At 35.0% G+C, this 17,843-nt stretch overlaps 1 protein-coding gene across 1 annotated transcript; it reads left to right on the top strand.

Moving 5' to 3' along the window:
• The first annotated feature begins 416 nt into the window (after nucleotides 1–416).
• Nucleotides 417–2,530, top strand: LOC130589761 (uncharacterized). Its single transcript, XM_057391304.1, has 3 exons — nucleotides 417–952; nucleotides 1,722–1,799; nucleotides 1,893–2,530. Exons 1-3 carry the CDS (start codon nucleotides 728–730, stop codon nucleotides 2,040–2,042), a joined length of 453 nt encoding a protein of 150 aa, XP_057247287.1. The 5' UTR covers nucleotides 417–727; the 3' UTR covers nucleotides 2,043–2,530.
• Nucleotides 2,531–17,843: the final 15,313 nt, after the last annotated feature.

The raw sequence follows: 17,843 nt of genomic DNA, 5'->3' as shown, positions 1-17,843 counted from the left end.
TCATTTCCCCTTTACGTTCCCTCTCAAGTTGTCTGGTTTTATGTTTTATACCTCTTGTACAATATTTGCAGGCTGATGCAGAAGGTTCACCTGCCTTTGCGGCTCGAGGTTTTACTGCTGCAAGTACCTCTGGATCTAAGGAGACTGAGGCAACTTTTTCATTGCTGCTATATTCTCTAGTTCTGCAGTTTTTACTAGCCCAGTCTTTTTTTTTGTTTGTTTTTGTTTTCCAATTACGCGTTCACTATATACATGCTTCGTTTCTTTCTCGTGAAACCTTTTACTTGAATTTTTCTGAACTTAAGTGGGCCTTGTTTGAATTGGACTTGTAGGAACTTACATGGACATTTTTTTTCTGGTGACATATTTTTTCAAAGTGAATAAAACTAGTTTGTGTTTTGCTATCTTGGAGGTCAAATCGATCATTTAATCGTTTACAAAATGAACAAAAATCATGGAATCTCTGGTACCTAGATGTTCTCTGGAAACTTGTCCCTAGTCAGATGAGAATGCACCAACCCCTGCATTTCTGATTTCTCTAATGCTTCTGACGAATTCCAGCTCTAGATAAGGTAGCTAATTGGATTGATTGTCAACATAATATGCACCAACGCTGGATACTGCACAATAAACTAGTAGCTCAGTCAATATAGTGGGCAATTTTAATCTTGTTTATTGTAACTCTAAAATAGAAATATTAAACCCTTGACTCTGTTGGAAATGGACAATGAGTGAATGTGCAAGAATCAAGATTGGTGCCGGAGTGTGCATGTGTCTCATATTCATTTCCCCTTTACGTTCCCTCTCAAGTTGTCTGGTTTTATGTTTTATACCTCTTGTACAATATTTGCAGGCTGATGCAGAAGGTTCACCTGCCTTTGCGGCTCGAGGTTTTACTGCTGCAAGTACCTCTGGATCTAAGGAGACTGAGGCAACTGTTTCGGGTAACAAAGTAAGTTTAGCAGAGGTGTGCTTCTTGGCAATGCTTTGATGTTTGTCTTTCTTATGATTTATATCTTTTTCATTGCTGCTATATTCTCTAGTTCTGCATTTTTACTAGCCCAGTCTTTTTTTTGTTTGTTTTTGTTTTTCCAATTACGCGTTCACTATATACATGCTTCGTTTCTTTCTCGTGAAACCTTTTACTTTAATTTTTCTGAACTTAAGTGGGCCTTGTTTGAATTGGACTTGTAGGAACTTACATGGACATTTTTTTTCTGGTGACACATTTTTTCAAAGTGAATAAAACTAGTTTGTGTTATTGCTATCTTGGAGGTCAAATCGATCATTTAATCGTTTACAAAATGAACAAAAATCATGGAATCTCTGGTACCTAGATGTTCTCTGGAAACTTGTCCCTAGTCAGATGAGAATGCACCAACCCCTGCATTTCTGATTTCTCTAATGCTTCTGACGAATTCCAGCTCTAGATAAGGTAGCTAATTGGATTGATTGTCAACATAATATGCACCAACGCTGGATACTGCACAATAAACTAGTAGCTCAGTCAATATAGTGGGCAATTTTAATCTTGTTTATTGTAACTCTAAAATAGAAATATTAAACCCTTGACTCTGTTGGAAATGGACAATGAGTGAATGTGCAAGAATCAAGATTGGTGCCAGATTGTGCATGTGCCTAATAATCATGCCCCTTTACGTTCCCTCTCAAGTTGTCTGGTTTTATGTATGATTCCTCTTGTACTTGTACAATATTTGTAGGATGATGCAGAAGGTTCACCTTTCTTTGTGGCTAGAGGCTTTGCTGCTGCAATTACCTCTAGATCTATGGAGATTGAGGTAACTGTTCCTGGTGACAGTAATTTTAGCTTGACGCTTTTCTATTCTTTTTGTTGTTTTTAGTTCCTACTACTTAACTAATATGATACACAGGCTCCAAGGCAGCAACAACCTTATGCTGAAGAGGCTGAACAACAAGCTTACGGTGCTGCAGAGGCCGGACAACAAGCTTACGGTGCTGCACCTGCTGTGGCACAACAAGGCCATGTTGAGCAAGCTCCAACACAACCTGGTTATGATTAGGTGGCGGTCGTTGCTCAATCTGGTGGATATGCTGGCACACATGTTGAATATGGAAAAACCGTGTCACCCCAACCTCCGCTTGTCTATCAACAATATGACGCATCCCAGCAGGTGTACACTGCACCTCGATAGCTTGTTACAAAGTTAATGATGTTGATGCTGGTGTTTAGAAGCATTTTGGTGATCCTAGTATGTGGTGGTTTGCTGTTATTGAGCACTATTAGTATTTTTTAGCAAGTTGTTTTTTCTACAGAGGAACTGGCAAATTTGTGTCCTTTGATTAGTTAGGTATGTTACCTTATCATGTCTGAACTTGAGATCCATTTGATAGTATCATATTCACATCTATGATCTATGTATCAGAATTCTGACTTTCTTTGCCTGATTAAAGACCTGCCCACTACTATACTCATCCTTGAAGACTCCGGATTTTGCAGTCATTGGTGATTGAAAAATTTATATTAATTAAACAGCTGCCTTACCATTCATGTATGAGATTATATGAGATGGTAACTTTTGGAGCATCTTCCTTGATGCCTTTATTGTTAAGAAGGTGATATATGATTAAATAGATTTCAAGGTAGCTATGAAGAGGTTGCATGTGTTTGAATGTGATGGTTAGTAATGTTAATGTAGTATACATATCATATCTTACTTGGAGCCTGGAGGATGTGAGCCATGCATATTTTTCTCAAATACTAAATTTATGGTTGCTGTTGCTCATATAGTCATATTGTTATAACTTTCTATCTTTGGTTGAATACTACTGTTCTGAAAAAATGTCTAATATTCTGCTGTTTAATTCTCATGCCTCTGGAACTATAACAGTAAGATGTAAGTTACTCAAGGAGTCAAGGTGATGATTTGTGGAGAATACGTCTAGCTATTTCAAATCATCTCTATATTGTACTCAAGATTTAGTGCTTATTGATAACTTTTTGCAATTCTATTATGATCCTGGAACTGGACACAAGAGTGGTATAGTATAGCCTATAGGTACATCGGGCTCTCGATATGAGGAAGTGATATGTATATTTTAGAGTTGGATGTACGAACCCGTAAATAAGTAGCACACCAAATATATATAATTGAATTAATGACCCTAAGATAAAATAGTAGATCTCAAAATCTTATTTTAAATCAATCATTGGCCAAGTATTTTTTATGATATTTAAATTGAGATATAATATTTTAATCAATTTTCATTCAGATATAAGTTCTTAAGCAGTTGGTGGCACCAAATTTAATCCCGATGCAAGGGACAAGTCTGATAAACCAAACCAACTTGTTTTTGCAAATATAAAGCGACTATCTTTTCCCGCCACTCATTTTTTGGCTTTCAAAAGTAACGTATGCGTAAGAGTGTTCTTAAATATCCGATCCGATCGATTCGATTCGTGATCCAGTCTATCTGATCTGATTTTTTAGTTTCCGTATATTTCAAATTGGATATCCGAAAATTTTCGAATCAGATACGGATCGAAAATTTTCATTTTCGAATATCCGAAAATATCCGAAACATGAGGAATTTTTCGGACATCCGATCCGAGATATCCGTTTTCAGGACCGGATATCTGAAATACCCATTGACCCGATCCGAAACTAATTTTATAAACTTTCCCTCTGAAAAATTCATTTTTTAGTTTTTAGATATTCGATCGAAATTTCGAATCTCTATGGTAATTAATGTCATGTATGGTAATACATATAAAAAAAAGATAGTCAAAACTCCATAGAATTGTTCTTTTCAACCCGCTTCAAGTTATGAGGACTAATTATCCAATCTTGGGGGAAACAAACAACCTTGACTCCTTATGTTTATTTTCGAATATTCGACTTTTTCGGATCGGATTCGGATCACAATTTTCCAGATCCAAAATTTTCGTATATCCAAAATGAACACCCCTACGTATGCATATCATTGAATCTAAATGATCTTTCGCTTTTTTTGTTTTGGTTCCACCATGGTGGAATTGCTCCCATTTGTTGGTATTGAAAAACTCATTTGCTAAACGACGCCCTAGAATTTCCTAGTAACGCCCTAAATATGTATAATATACGTATTTTTTCATTTTCAGATTTTCCCCCTTCTAGGGATGACAATCCAGCCCGGATCCGACCCTAGTCCGCTCCGATCCGAAAGGAAAAATCCGAGTCAACTCCGACAAAAAAACAATCCGACTCTGACTCCGTTTAAAAAGTCCGACTCCGAGTTGGAGGAGGGTCGGAGTCGGATCTCGTAAAATAATCCGACATCCGAATCCGACTCCGACTTTGAGTCAATCTATCCTTTTTATTCTTATTTATGTAAATATACAATTTATGTATAACCTGACTACGACTATCAACCAGTTGTATGATATAGGATTTTCGCATTAAAGAAAGGATTGTTAAAAATAATATTAATATTTAGATTAAATGCGTACTATATAAGATTTCCATATGATTATTAGAATAAATTATAATGTTAGATCATCGTATAATAGCAGACTATTCTATTATAAAAAATGGGCAGAAAAATAAGTCTGATCAGGTACGGAGTCGGATGTTCGGATTTTTAGTCGGATCGGATTCGGAGTCGGATGTTCAGATTTTAAGTCGGGTCGGATTTGGATTTTTGAAGTCGGATGTCGGGGTCGGAGTCGGACTCAGATTTAAAATCCGACTTCCTGTAGGGTCGGAGTCGGATTATGCATAATCCGGTCCAAGTCCGACCCGTTGCCATTCCTACCCCCTTCTACTTTGACTTTTCTCCCCTCTTCTCCCACATCACCATTGGGCACTAGTAGAACACACTGCCGCACCGCCGACACACTGCCGCCGCACCACCACCGTCGTAACCCCACCTTCCTCTTCTCTGTTTCTTCATCGACAATGATCTGATTTTTTTTTAAAAAAGGGGAGCATCCACCATGGACGCCCCACCACTGGTGGAGGCGTCCATGGCAGGCGCTCCACCACATGGTGAGGCGTCTGCCATGGACGCCTCCACCGGTGGTGGGGCGTCCTTGGTGGACGCCTCCTTTTTTCTCAAAATTTCTTTTAGAAAAAGGGGAGGCGTCCACCATGGACGCCCCACCACTGGTGGAGGCGTGCATGACAGGCGCTTGACCATGTGGTGGAGCGCCTGCCATGGACGCCTCCCCTTTTTTTTGAAAAAAATTCAAAGTAAATAAAAAAAACGGAGAAGAGAAGAAGGGGATGGTGGTCGTGTCTCGGGGGTACGGCGGTGGTGGAAGAAAAAAATTGTTTCATAACTAACCTTTTTCTCTTCTTATCCCCAAATTATTTTCTCGCTGTTGAAAATCCTTAAAATTTTCATCCTTTGAAGTGTCTGTAATCTCGTTAATGTGTGCAAAGGTTTACTCGTCGCCTAAAAACCCTAGCCCTCTCTTTTTTTCTCTCTAAAACCCTAGTCTCCTCTACCCCTTCTTCATCCGTTAGGGGCTGCCATGGATGATTTCATCCATGGTAAGCCCCTTTTCCACTTTTATTTTCAGTTTTTATTTCATTTTCTTGTTTTGTTGAATAAATTAGTATATCTTTATGAGATTTCTTCAAACTCTGTTATGGGGTTTTTAGTCTCTGTTGTGGAGATCTCCTTCTTCTCTATGGGAGTTGTGAGTGTAGTTCTTTTGTTTTTAGGTATGAGAAATTGTTCTTATTGGTTGAAGTTTGAGACTCAACATGAAGGTATTGGAATCTCGGATGCGGTTAACATGGTTCGATCAAGAATGTTCTTCCCAAACTATGTCAGAATGATAGACTTCCTCATCAATAGTTGTTTGATTCAGCAAATACAAGGGGGCTGCGCTGTATTGCTCGATTTAGTTCATTATAGTTTCTTCGAAGACGAATTTGATTTAATCCTGTTTAATTGTATCTTGTTTTTCTTTAATATCTATTGTAGATGCCGTTTGACCTTTAATTAATGAAATTTCTCTTTCAAAAAAAAAAATCTCGTTAATGTGTGCAAGAGGATTCAAGACTTAGGTAAGTTTCTCTCTCCTTAGTTTGGAAATTTATCTACTATTTTTGGATAATTTATAAAACTTACGCGCATCATTTTCTTATATGTGTGTTAATGGCAATTTATTTTCTCTCAGATTCTTAGCATAACTGGGCGATTTTTCTTAATAAGCTTCTCTTTATTGATCTGGATTTGCAAATTATTTGGTGGATTTGCATGATATTTTAGGTGCTTATTATTCCTTTTTTGGCAATATTGTTGAGATCGTTTTTTGGGTGTTTAGTTAATTGTTTCAAATCAACGATTATGTTTGTCTATAAGTGAAATTAATGTGCGGAAGATGCGGGGGTACGACTGTGGTGGTGATGTCGAGGGTACGGCGGTGGTGGTGGTGTCGGCACATTGCTATTGAAGAAAATTGATCAAAAGTGTGAAATTGGAGAAGAAGATGGTGGTGGTGGTGGTGGTGTGGCAGCTTTTGAAATTGGAAGAGGGTTAAGAAAGTGAGTGAAGGGGAGGAGAGAGAGAAAAGAAATACAAGTATATATATACGGTATGAAAATACTGTATTTAGGGCGTTACTAGGAAAATTTAGGGCGTAATTTAGCAAAACCCTTGAAAAAAGATGGTAAGTGAAACCGAAAAAATGTTCTAGTTCGATGGAACCGGTGATTTTTTTTGAAGGAAAACATGAGGGAGGAGAGTGACGGTCAGGGGAGGAGGAAGACGAAGAAAAACAAAGGGCCCGCTGTGGTGGCCGTTGTCAGAGGTGCAGTTGTTGCCGCTAGCGTTAGGCAGGGAAGAAGGGAGGAGGAAAGAGAAGGGAGAAGGGAGAAGGAAGGAAGGAGGAAGGGAGGGGGGAGGTGGCTGCAGGTGGTGGCGACGGTAGTGGTGGTGGTGACAGTAGATTAAAGGAAGAGGAGGGAGAAAGAAGAAAAAGAAAACCATATAAAAAAATAGGTAGTGTTAGTAAAATGTGGGCGGTAAATAGCGTCAGTGTAAATATAACATGTTCTTCATGAAATGAGATTAGTACATAAGGAGATTTGTTAATATAATATGACCTATTTATCCAATTAGCAATTTTTATATATTTTTTTAAATGGGCTAGACCTATCCTTAACATGATTTGGATATCTCAGCTCAATATATATAGAGAAAATATTGTGAAGAGGAGAGAGACGCATAGATAAAAAGTAGGACCCATGTGATAGGAGATAGATAGAGAAAATATATTATGTCACCAAATAAGGAAATGTTGCAATTAATAAGAAACTTCCAAATAACAAAAACATTACAATTGAAAAAGAATGGAGGAAGTATACAAAATATTTGTCGAGAATTTTTTTATGAGTTTGCAGCTTTAATAATTGACATTTGCAAAAATCATAATATTATCAACAAATATAAGGAAAGGATTTTTTATCCTTGTTTTACCTATTGAGACTCCTATTATTTTTCTCTCTTTATAGGCTAGCAGAAGAGGTTTCTTTGGCTAATAACTACGTACATAAAATAAAGAATATGAAGTGAGAGAGGATCTCCTTGCATGATTCACCGAGATGGGATAAAACGATTTCTAGGGATTCTATTAACTAGAATTGAAAATGGAAGAGTAGAAAGACAACTTTAATTTGATCCAATTTTGCCAAGTTGAACAAAAGCCTAAACTTTTTTCTAAAGTAGTGAACAAATCATTCCATTGTATTACAATCTTTGTTCATGTCTAACTTAATTGATATCCAACCTTGTTTTCCTGTTTTAACCTAAAAGAGTGGAAAACCTTATGAGCTATCCGTACTTAATGGATATCCAACCTAGTTTTCTTGTTATAACCTGAAAGAGTGGAAAACCTTATGAGCTATCAGTATGTCGATGAATTAAGCTATCAGGAACAAAGACTGGCTCCTTGAAGTAGGTGAATAATCTTCCCCATTATGAATTTTTTTAAATCTATTAGTGATGATTTTAGAAATAAGCTTATAAATAATGGAGGAGCAAAGACTAAGGCCCCGTTTGGTAGGGCGTAAAACATTTTCCTGGAAAATTATTCTCCTTTATTTTCAATTTTGCATTGTTTGGTTTGCATAGGAGTGTAAACCATTTTCCTTAGGAGTAAAGTTGCTTACCCAATGATGAAAAACTATTTTCCCTTCAAAATGAAGGGAAAACTGTTTTCCTTCCCTTTCATTTTTTTTTTTTGTTTTATTATTTTTCTTACATGGAACCAAACAATGGAAAACTAATTTTGAAATTGTGTTTTCCATTGTAAATCGTTTTCCATGAAAATCATTTTATACTGAAAATGTTCTACACCCAACCAAATGGAGTGTAAGTGGAAAAATGTGATTGCATTCATTAGATTATCTATTTTGGGAAACAAGGCTAAGAAAGTGTGGTTAATCTCTTTCAACATATTCCCTGAATGAGAAAAAAAACCTCTGATAACCATAATAAAAAAATTTCCTACTAAGGACCAGTACTTCTACAAGTAAAAAGAAGGAAAGTCATCCAACCCCAAAAACTTATGAGGAGCTAAGTCAGAAGTTGCCATTTCCTTCCCCTAGAATATCTTCTATTAAGAAATTATTATCTTCGTTAGAAATTATTGTGGTTAAAAGATTAAGATGTGTTTAAGTGGTTCAAGTTGGGTTTAATTTGAAATAGACCTTTGACGATGAAATTATTTAGTAATCCCCTTCTAGCAAATAGGTAGCTTAATAACCCAAACTAATAGGTAGTTTGAAATAAACCTTTGATGAAATTCTTTTAACCTGATTTACGTGGACCCGGTCCACATTAACATTAGCGTGCACCAGACCAAAAGCACGTATCATTTCTGAACAATCTTCATTCAGAAACTCCCTATACCATGCATAATCCCATTATATCATGTAAAAACCCACTATATCATGCAGAAAGTCACTATATCATTCAGATGCATATTAATTATATCATGCAGTACTACATCATTTCTAAACAATCCACTATATCATTCAGAAACCCACTACATCATGAATTTATTCACTATATCATTAACAAACATACTACATCATGCAAGAACTACATCAAATCTGAACAATCCACTATATCATTCAGACATTCATTATTATATCATGCAAAAACTCATTATATCATTCAACATTCACTATCATGTAGAAACTACATGCATCTTTTTAAAGCACGTGCACGATATACTACACAACCTTCATTTTCACATATGTTAAAAATTAAATCCTCCACTATATTGCATATAATTTCACTATATATTTCTGTTAATAAAATCCACTATGTTGTATATAAGTTTACTATATCTATATAAAACTTACTATATGAAGGTAATATCAATTACCAACCCGGTGCACACTAAGTTAGTGTGCACTGGGTCCATTAAAATTTTTTAATTAGTTGAGTTATTAATAGGTAGAAACTGGTAGAAACTACATCTACCTAGTTATTAGTTGGGTTATTAACGGTAACCAAGATTATTTCAGTTATGAATTCTTTTATTTGGTTTCTATTTTTCTTTATAGAGGCATGGGAATGGTAAAATTTTGAGTTAGTATCCCCTTTTAGCAAATAGGTAGTTTTGCTATTTTTACTTTCCAATATTCATTGCTAAAAGACATTAGTTTAGATCTTTTCTTTAAGCAAATTCTCTAGTTTATATTGACACTTTCTATTATTTGGATCTTGCAAGAGCTGACCTTGTATCAATTTTATCATACATTTGGGTGTACTGTGAGCATGGTACACCCAAGACTATTTTTATGCTCATTGCTCATTTAAAATCATTCAAATGAGTAAAATATTATAAGGAGAGTTACAAATGAGCAAAACATAGTAAGAAGGAGAGATTCCAATGTGCATAAATTAGTCAGGGCCGTCTTAAGCATTTAAGAGGCCCTGTTCTAGTTTTAGAATTGGACCCTTAGTATCAATATATTTTTTTTTTGCAGTTTAGATTATACAAAAAAATTCTTCTATAATATTACAATTATATATCTATATTCTTGCAAATCAAAAAACGAAAACCTCAAACTAATTTGAAATTATATATAACAACTCAAAACAAAACAAGCTTTTCTTGATCTTTTAATTAAAGATAACTTTAATAATTTTACTATCTCAACCTAAAAAGGTACAATAGAAAAGAGAATTATGTAATGAGTAGCTGAACCTATAAACTAGTAAACTTGTGGTCTCAAATTCTTCAGTTCTTCTCAAGCAAATATCGAATTCCATAGATATTTCTTTCCCCAATACTGCCAAATTCCCAACAAGGGTAGCAATCTTGAAAAACCAAAAATTCTTTCCCAAATGAATCCAATTTTTTCCCGTCTAAATTCAATATAATAATTGAAATCTTTGTTTTTTCATAGATAGGTTGAAATTGGGTAGAATATATAATTGAGATAAAATTTTAGAAATTAATAGATGACTTATTGAGGACAAAATTTAATCCTGCCAATGATTCTTTGACAGTATCTCAAGGATTGAGAAAATTTATAAATTGCAATTGTCAATTGACAGAGGAAGAGCAAGATGAAAGTGTCAAATGAAAGCTTTGGTTAAAGAAGGAAAATAAAGGAAAAAATAGAGAATTTAGAATGAACTTGAAAAGTTTCCATTTTATTTTTTGGGATTGTAAAATGCCAAGAGTTATTAATGGAATACAGATTAGAAGATTAAAAGAATCAGAAATGAATACTAATGGGTCACAGAGAAAGAGAAAGATAAATGAACCATTATTACAAGGGAGTGATTGAAAAAATCAATAAAATCACAAGACAATTTCTTTGGTGTGGCGATAAAGAAAAGAAATCTCTCTCGTTAGTCTCATGGGACATTGTTCAAGCTCCAAAAAATCAAGGAGGCCTTGGCATTGGGAACTTTCTACACAAAAACCTTGCAATGTTATTCAAATGGATATGGCGCTACTTCAAAGATCCAAATCAATTTTGGTGTCGTGCTGTAAAATCCAAGTACATGTATTCCTCAACTATATCAATCGTTAACTTGTCAGTTCCGAACCATGGTGGACCTTGGAAGCATATTTGCGCAGCGATCTTCAATCACACAAATGCAAAATCAGTGATGATAAATGGAGTGAGGAAAAATATTGGAAAAGGGTTAAGCACATTCTTTTGGCAAGATCCGTGGCTATTAGATAGGCCTCTGAAAACTGAATATCCAAGGCTGTATTCTATCGCAATTGATGGCTGGGCCTCAGTGGAATCTTAAGGAGTATGGGAAGGGTTTAACTGGGTATGGGCCTTCACATGGCGCAGAAGTCTTAGGCCTCAAGACTTGGTTGAAAAAGCGAGACTTGAATCAATGCTACAAAGCGTATGTCCATCTCAAGAGGGCCAAGACCAGATTATTTGGGCCTTCGAAAAATCGGGCCGTTTCTCCACGAAATCTTTTACGCTTGAGCTTGACAAACTCAAACCCCCTCATCATGAAGATGCAATAAAAGGAGTGTGGAGGGGTTTAGTCCCCCATAGAATTGAAGTGTTTGTCTGGATTGCCTTGATGGGGAAAATTAACACGAGAAGCAAATTAGCAGCTTTGGGAATAATACCGGAGGAAAATAACATCTGCCCCATGTGCTTATCCTCAATTGAAACCAGCGACCACTTGCTTCTCCATTGCAATGTGTCAAAGCAGGTGTGGAATTGGTGGCTTGGGTTATGGCAAATAAATTGGGTGTTCCCACTCAATCTCCGTGATGCCTTCAATCAATGGTGCTGGCCGGAAAAATCCATCTTCTTTAAAAAGGTATGGACTACAATTTTTTTTATTATCCTGTGGACAATATGGAAAGAAAGGAACAAGCGCATCTTCACCGAAACTAAATCATCCATCAAAGACATGAAAGACTTGATTCTCCTTTGAATTGGGTGGTGGATCTCAGGATGGGACGTGGGCTTCCCCTATTCTCCAAACGAAACTTTGAGAAATCCTTTATGCTTGCAGTGGAATGGTATTGAAACAATTAAAAGCCAGCAAAAGGCTTTGAAGGCAAATATCGCATGGAATCCTCCCAGTCCAAACATTCTCAAATGGAATGTGGACGCGTCAGTTAACACTCTGTCAGCAAGATCCGCAATTGGAGGCGTTTTAAGAAGTCATTCAGGGAACTTCTCATGTATATTCTCATCCCCCATTCCGTTTATGGAAATTAACAGTGCTGAAATTCATGCTTTTCACAGGGCAATCAGAATATCACTGTCAAGCGAGAAAATAAAAAGCTCGAAAATAATACTGGAATCAGACTCATCAAATGCTGTGCTTTGGTGTAATGCAGACAATGGTGGACCATGGAACCTGAATTTCCAATTAAACTTCATTCGAAACGCTCGGAAAAATGGACTGGACATCTCAATTGTTCATAAGAGTCGAAGCGCGAATTTCGTGGCGGATGCGTTCAAGGGATTCATCGACAATCAGAGTTCATAGCATGGCTATAAAAATCAGAGATCAAGGCCTTCAAAAGGACCTGAAAAGATCCAGATGTTCAAAGACTTTTTTTGCCGCTCAAGTCAAAAGATCGGATAGGCAGTAGCAACATGTATTAATGTCTCTTATGTTCAGTTTTTTTGAAAGTCTGGTTTTGTAATGTTTCTTTTGTGTCAGTTGGATGTATAATCACCATCCTTGATGGTCTTGTTGTATTTTCGATGTAGCTAGGTGTTTCCCTTCTATTGGGTGTGCGTGCACTATGAAAGTTTCTGTCTACTGAGACGGGATACCTGGTATTGGGTAGAGATGCCTTTCTCTTGAGTAATAAATAAAATACAACGAACAATTATAAAAAAAAAAAACCATTATTAAGAATTAGAGAAACTAGAAAATGGGTCACAGAAAACGAGGCCCTTGACGAGCACGAGGCCCTGTGCTATGGGTCTGTTTGCACAGGCCCATAGCCGGCCTTGAAATTAGTCTTGAATGTACCATGCACATGGTACACTCCGGGTGTATGAAAAATGAACTCCTAACCTTGGATTGCCTTTATCGCTTTGTCAACGTTACGCAATTGCCGAGAAATATTGTCAAATTAAGTTTCATTCGATAATTTAGCTTTAACTTTTAAAAGATTTTTTTAGTGGGAAACACATGTTAGAGCTTGTGAAGTTGGTACACCATGTTCTCTTTAGTAGGTTATCAAAATTCTTTCTTAAACACCATATTTTTTCAAATTCAAATGGAGGGACTTTGATGTTTGAAATAGGGAGAAAATCAAGAGAAAGTTGGCAATGGTCGGAAGAAGAGAAAATCTGGTGATTAACTTTTGCTTGAGGAAATGGGCTGATGATTGAATGTTAGCTACTTCCAATTCTCAACATTAACTACAGTTTATAAAAAACCCATGTGAATAGGAGAGAGAGAAACAGATAGATAAAAAGTAGGACCCATGTGATAGGAGAAATATGGAGAAAAAATATTATGGCTATGTTTAGTTCACCTGAAATTTTCTGATCTGAACTTATTTTTTGTGATCTGATCTGATCTGATTACAATATCTTATCTTTTAGATTTTTCTCAATATATAAGAAAAAATATAGTCATGTGGGATCTTGTTTGATTCGTCTCAATGAGTACTTTATTAATATTCAATTATTATAATTTTTACTAATATGTAATGAAAGATATAATGATTTTTAAATATAAGCATGATCTGAACTGATCTGATATGATCTGATCTGAACTTATTTTTTCTGATCTGATCTGATTAGATCTGAAATAAGCAAAAATAAGGTGAACTGAACATAGCCTACGTCAGCAAATAAGAAAATATTGCAATTAATACAAAACTTCCAAATAAGGAAAACGTTGTAATTGAAAAAGAACGGCGGAAGTACTTCCTCCGTTTCTTTTTACTTGCAACGGTTTGACTTTTACACTATTCACCAATTCTACTTATTTTATGTATGGTGATTTATTGTTAAGGAAATACATATTCATGTGGGATCTTGTTAGATTCGTCTGAATGTATATTTTCCGAATATATACTTTTTATAATTTTTATTTATCAGTAATTAAAGTTATTGATGGTTGAAATTATGCATTGGCAAGCGTGAAAGTCAAACTGTTGCAAGTAAAAAGAAACAGAGGAAGTATACAATATTTGTCGAGAATTCTCGTATGAGTCTTTGATCATTGACTTCCACAAAAATCATTATATTATCAAAAAATATAATGAAAGGATTTATGATCCTTGTTTTACCTATTGAGACTCCTATTACTTTTTCTCTTTCTAGGCTAGCAAAAGAGATTTCTTTGGCTAATATATAACTCCGCACATAAAATAAAGAGTATGGAGAGAAAAGATCTCCTTGCATTATTCACCAAGATGGGATAAAACGATCCTCGGGAATTCCATTAACTAGAATTGAAAAGGAAGGAGTAGAAAGACAATGACTTTTGATCCAATTTCGCCAAGTGGAACAAAAGCCTAAACTTTTCTCTCATAATAATGGCCTTATAGACAAGTTTATAGAAAATATAGCACAGAGCTATAGGACGAAACTCTGCAGCAGCCTTCGGATCTTTCACCTTCAGAATAAGGGCAATATTAGTCCTATTTACAGACGCTGGGAATTGAACTCCATGAAGAATATTATAGACAAAAGTTGTAACATCATCACCAATAATATGCCAAAACCGCTGACAAAAAATTTCATGCATTCCATCCGGTCCAAGGGCCTTACAGGGATGCATCTGACTAAGAGCTGCATAGATTTCATCTTTAGTATAAGGCCTAAGAAGAGCAACATTACAAGCATCAGAGATAATTGGTTGAATACACTACACAATTTCCTGGAAATTCATATCAGATGGGTTAGCAGAAGTGAATATATTACTAAAAAAATAATTAGTAAGTATGTTTTCGGTATCCTCTTCCTCCTCGCACCAAGCTCCACCAGCATCAAAGAGCCCTTTCACATAATCTCTTTTCTTTCTCTGCGAGGCTTTATGATGGAAATACTGAGTGTTCTTATCACCGTCTTTAAGTTCTACAACTCTGGAGCGCAAATACCAGTAGGCTTTGTGCTTCTCATTGAGATCATCTAATTTTTTCTCGAGCTCCAGACATCCACGACAATTATCTTCTGAACTCTCACGTTGTTGAGCGATGCCAAGAGCTTTGTCCACATTTTTAATTTCGTCATTGTATAATATGAATATGTTATAAAGAAACATAATATTATCATTCTATTGGTCGTAAATTAGTATAATGACTCTTGATATGTTATAATATTATAAAAAATAACAATTATATGTTTATAACTACCGTTCATAAGAGGCCTAAGTGATAATAACGAGGGTTCATATGTTGTATAATAATAATAGACATAACAACAATTTGTATAAATGAGTGAAGTTACTAAACTAATACTTACAGTATTGGCTACTGGCTTATTGCGTTTATGTGTTATTACAATGGAGTATATACTTAAACAATATACACTAAAGTCACTTATGGTCAATCATCAAACGATTACGTCAAATCAAGTAGTTACTAAACTTGCATTGTTAACTACTATTTAGTAACTTAGCACTTAATTAGTTACTCACTTAAACCTAATAACTCAGTAATTCACTAACTTATTAGCTGTTAATTGTTACTAATCCTTTTATTTATTTTAGGATATTTCGGGTTTAGGGATTAAGGTTTAGGGCTTAGGGTTCATTTGCGGATATCTCAAAAATATTGCCATCTCTACTGCTTAGGTGAGCTCTACTTCCTAGCCCGCCTGGTCTACGCCCATCAAAATGGAGCATTGTGTCTCGATGGAAATATCCCTTTAGGTTGAGTAAGAAGCTATATCGAGGAATATCTCATAGTGAGAAGGCCCAGAGATCATAAAGGATGAGATGAGAATGAAGTCAACATACTCATATCACATTTTCCCCGATCAGAACATTTTGAATATATCCGAAAAATTAGGATCGAATATCCGAAATGAACACCCCTTTTACATTAATTAAAGTCTCCTTATATTTGTAGATACCCCAAACATCGTTGGCATAACAAACCCATTTAAACACAATTATAATAATAGAAAATATATGATTAAATGGGATCCAACTCAATACTACTAATTATAAACACAAGATTCTCTTATAGGAACACAATACAGCTTTAACATGCTTTATGATGTAATCCCTTAGACGCCTATGAATCACACAAAAGTATAACAAGGAGGACTTTTTTTGCATGGGGGGGGGGGGGGGGGAACCAGATGAACTTTAAACAATAGAACACAATACTATGGTTTTGGTTTTGGCGCCAAAAAATTTCCATCATTGTGGATACATATATGCTACATGGGAAATGGATAACGATGACATGTTCGTGATATTTTGCGCGTCGGATTGCTTTCTTTTGTAACGATCTACCTAATGCAAGTGTAATTTTAAGTACCTCACTTAGCATTATAATGGTTGTATGGATAATTTTAAGTACTTTCTATAATTATGGTTTTATGAATATGTTAACTAATCATTTCGTATTTAAAATGAACCATCGTATTGTGTTTATCGTTTCCGCTATATTGTCAACAACATATGTAATGGTGTTAAGGTGGCTTTACGTCATAAGAGCAAAACACTTATGTCCAACTAAGCAACATATTGTGTTTATGCATTGTCATATATTGTCAAAATTGATAGAATAATGGTGTTCATGTGAACATTTTCCACGCATGCCTTTTTTTATTAATAAACCACGTCATAAATTACTTATTAATGTGACATTAAAATAGTGTTATTAGTAGTCAATCATTCAGATGTGAAAAAAGAACTGATATGCGTTGACTTTTTATGCATTAACTTTCAATATAATATTCGTTTTGGGTAATTTATACTTGTTATAAGGTTTATTAGTATATATATGATTTTATTGGATGATAAGTCACACAAAATTAAGAGTATACACTAATAGATAATATTTTTCTTGGAGAAATGATGGTTTTGGTGTATAAAAAATTGACAACAATTAATTAAGTTTTCTCATGCATATGGTTAGTGTAATTAGTATCGGTTTGTTAAATAATGAAGGCATCGTATTGTGTTTGTCAACAGTATTTTAATGTCATGTTAAGGTGGCTTTACGTTATAAGGTCAAAAAACTTATGTCCAACGAAGCAACATATTGTGTTTCTGCATTGTCATGTATTGTCAAAAAGTATAGGATGGTGTTCATGTGAACATTTTCCATGCATGTCCTTTTTCTTAATAAACCACGTTGTAAATTACTTATTAATGTGACATTAAAATAATGTTATTAGTAGTCAATCATTTAGATGTGAAAAAAGAACTAATATGGGTTAACTTTTTTTCCATTAATGTTCAATATAATATTCGTTTTGGGTAATTTATACTTGTTATAAGGTTTATTAGTATATATATGATTTTATTCGATGATAAGTCACACAAATTAAGATTATACACTAATAGATATTGTTTTCTTGAAAAATGATGGTTTTGTTGTATATAAAACTAACGAACGTTAATTAATTTTTTTAATTCATATCTTTATTAGTCCCTTAGTGTTATTAGTATCGATTTATTAACTAATGAAAATGAAGGCATGACCTTGTGTTTATCAGTTATGCTATATATTTTGAACAACATATGTGATGGTGTTAAGGTGGTTTTACTTTATAAGTTCGAAAATGTTATGTACAATGTAGTAACATATTGTGTTTCTGCATTGCCATTTATTGTCAAAATGATAGAAATTGTGTTTATGTGAACACCGCCACTCATGTCTTTTAGTGTTAAGGTTTTTTCCTTCCAATATTAATAAAGTAATTTCCTCC

This window comes from Beta vulgaris, chromosome 8 (genome assembly GCF_026745355.1).
Source record: "Beta vulgaris subsp. vulgaris cultivar EL10 chromosome 8, EL10.2, whole genome shotgun sequence".
Lineage (NCBI taxonomy): Eukaryota > Viridiplantae > Streptophyta > Magnoliopsida > Caryophyllales > Amaranthaceae > Beta > Beta vulgaris.
The sequence above is the reverse complement of the archived record's forward strand: the minus strand, read 5'-3'. Positions and strand labels throughout refer to the sequence as shown.

Excerpts from the sequence above, each read along its gene's own strand:
- LOC130589761 (XM_057391304.1), top strand. The coding sequence starts at position 728 with ATGAGTGAATGTGCAAGAATCAAGATTGGTGCCGGAGTGTGCATGTGT. Across the intron at positions 953-1,721 it reads CAACTGTTTCGGGTAACAAA|GATGATGCAGAAGGTTCACC; the intron begins GTAAGTTTAGCA and ends CAATATTTGTAG. Across the intron at positions 1,800-1,892 it reads CTAGATCTATGGAGATTGAG|GCTCCAAGGCAGCAACAACC; the intron begins GTAACTGTTCCT and ends TATGATACACAG.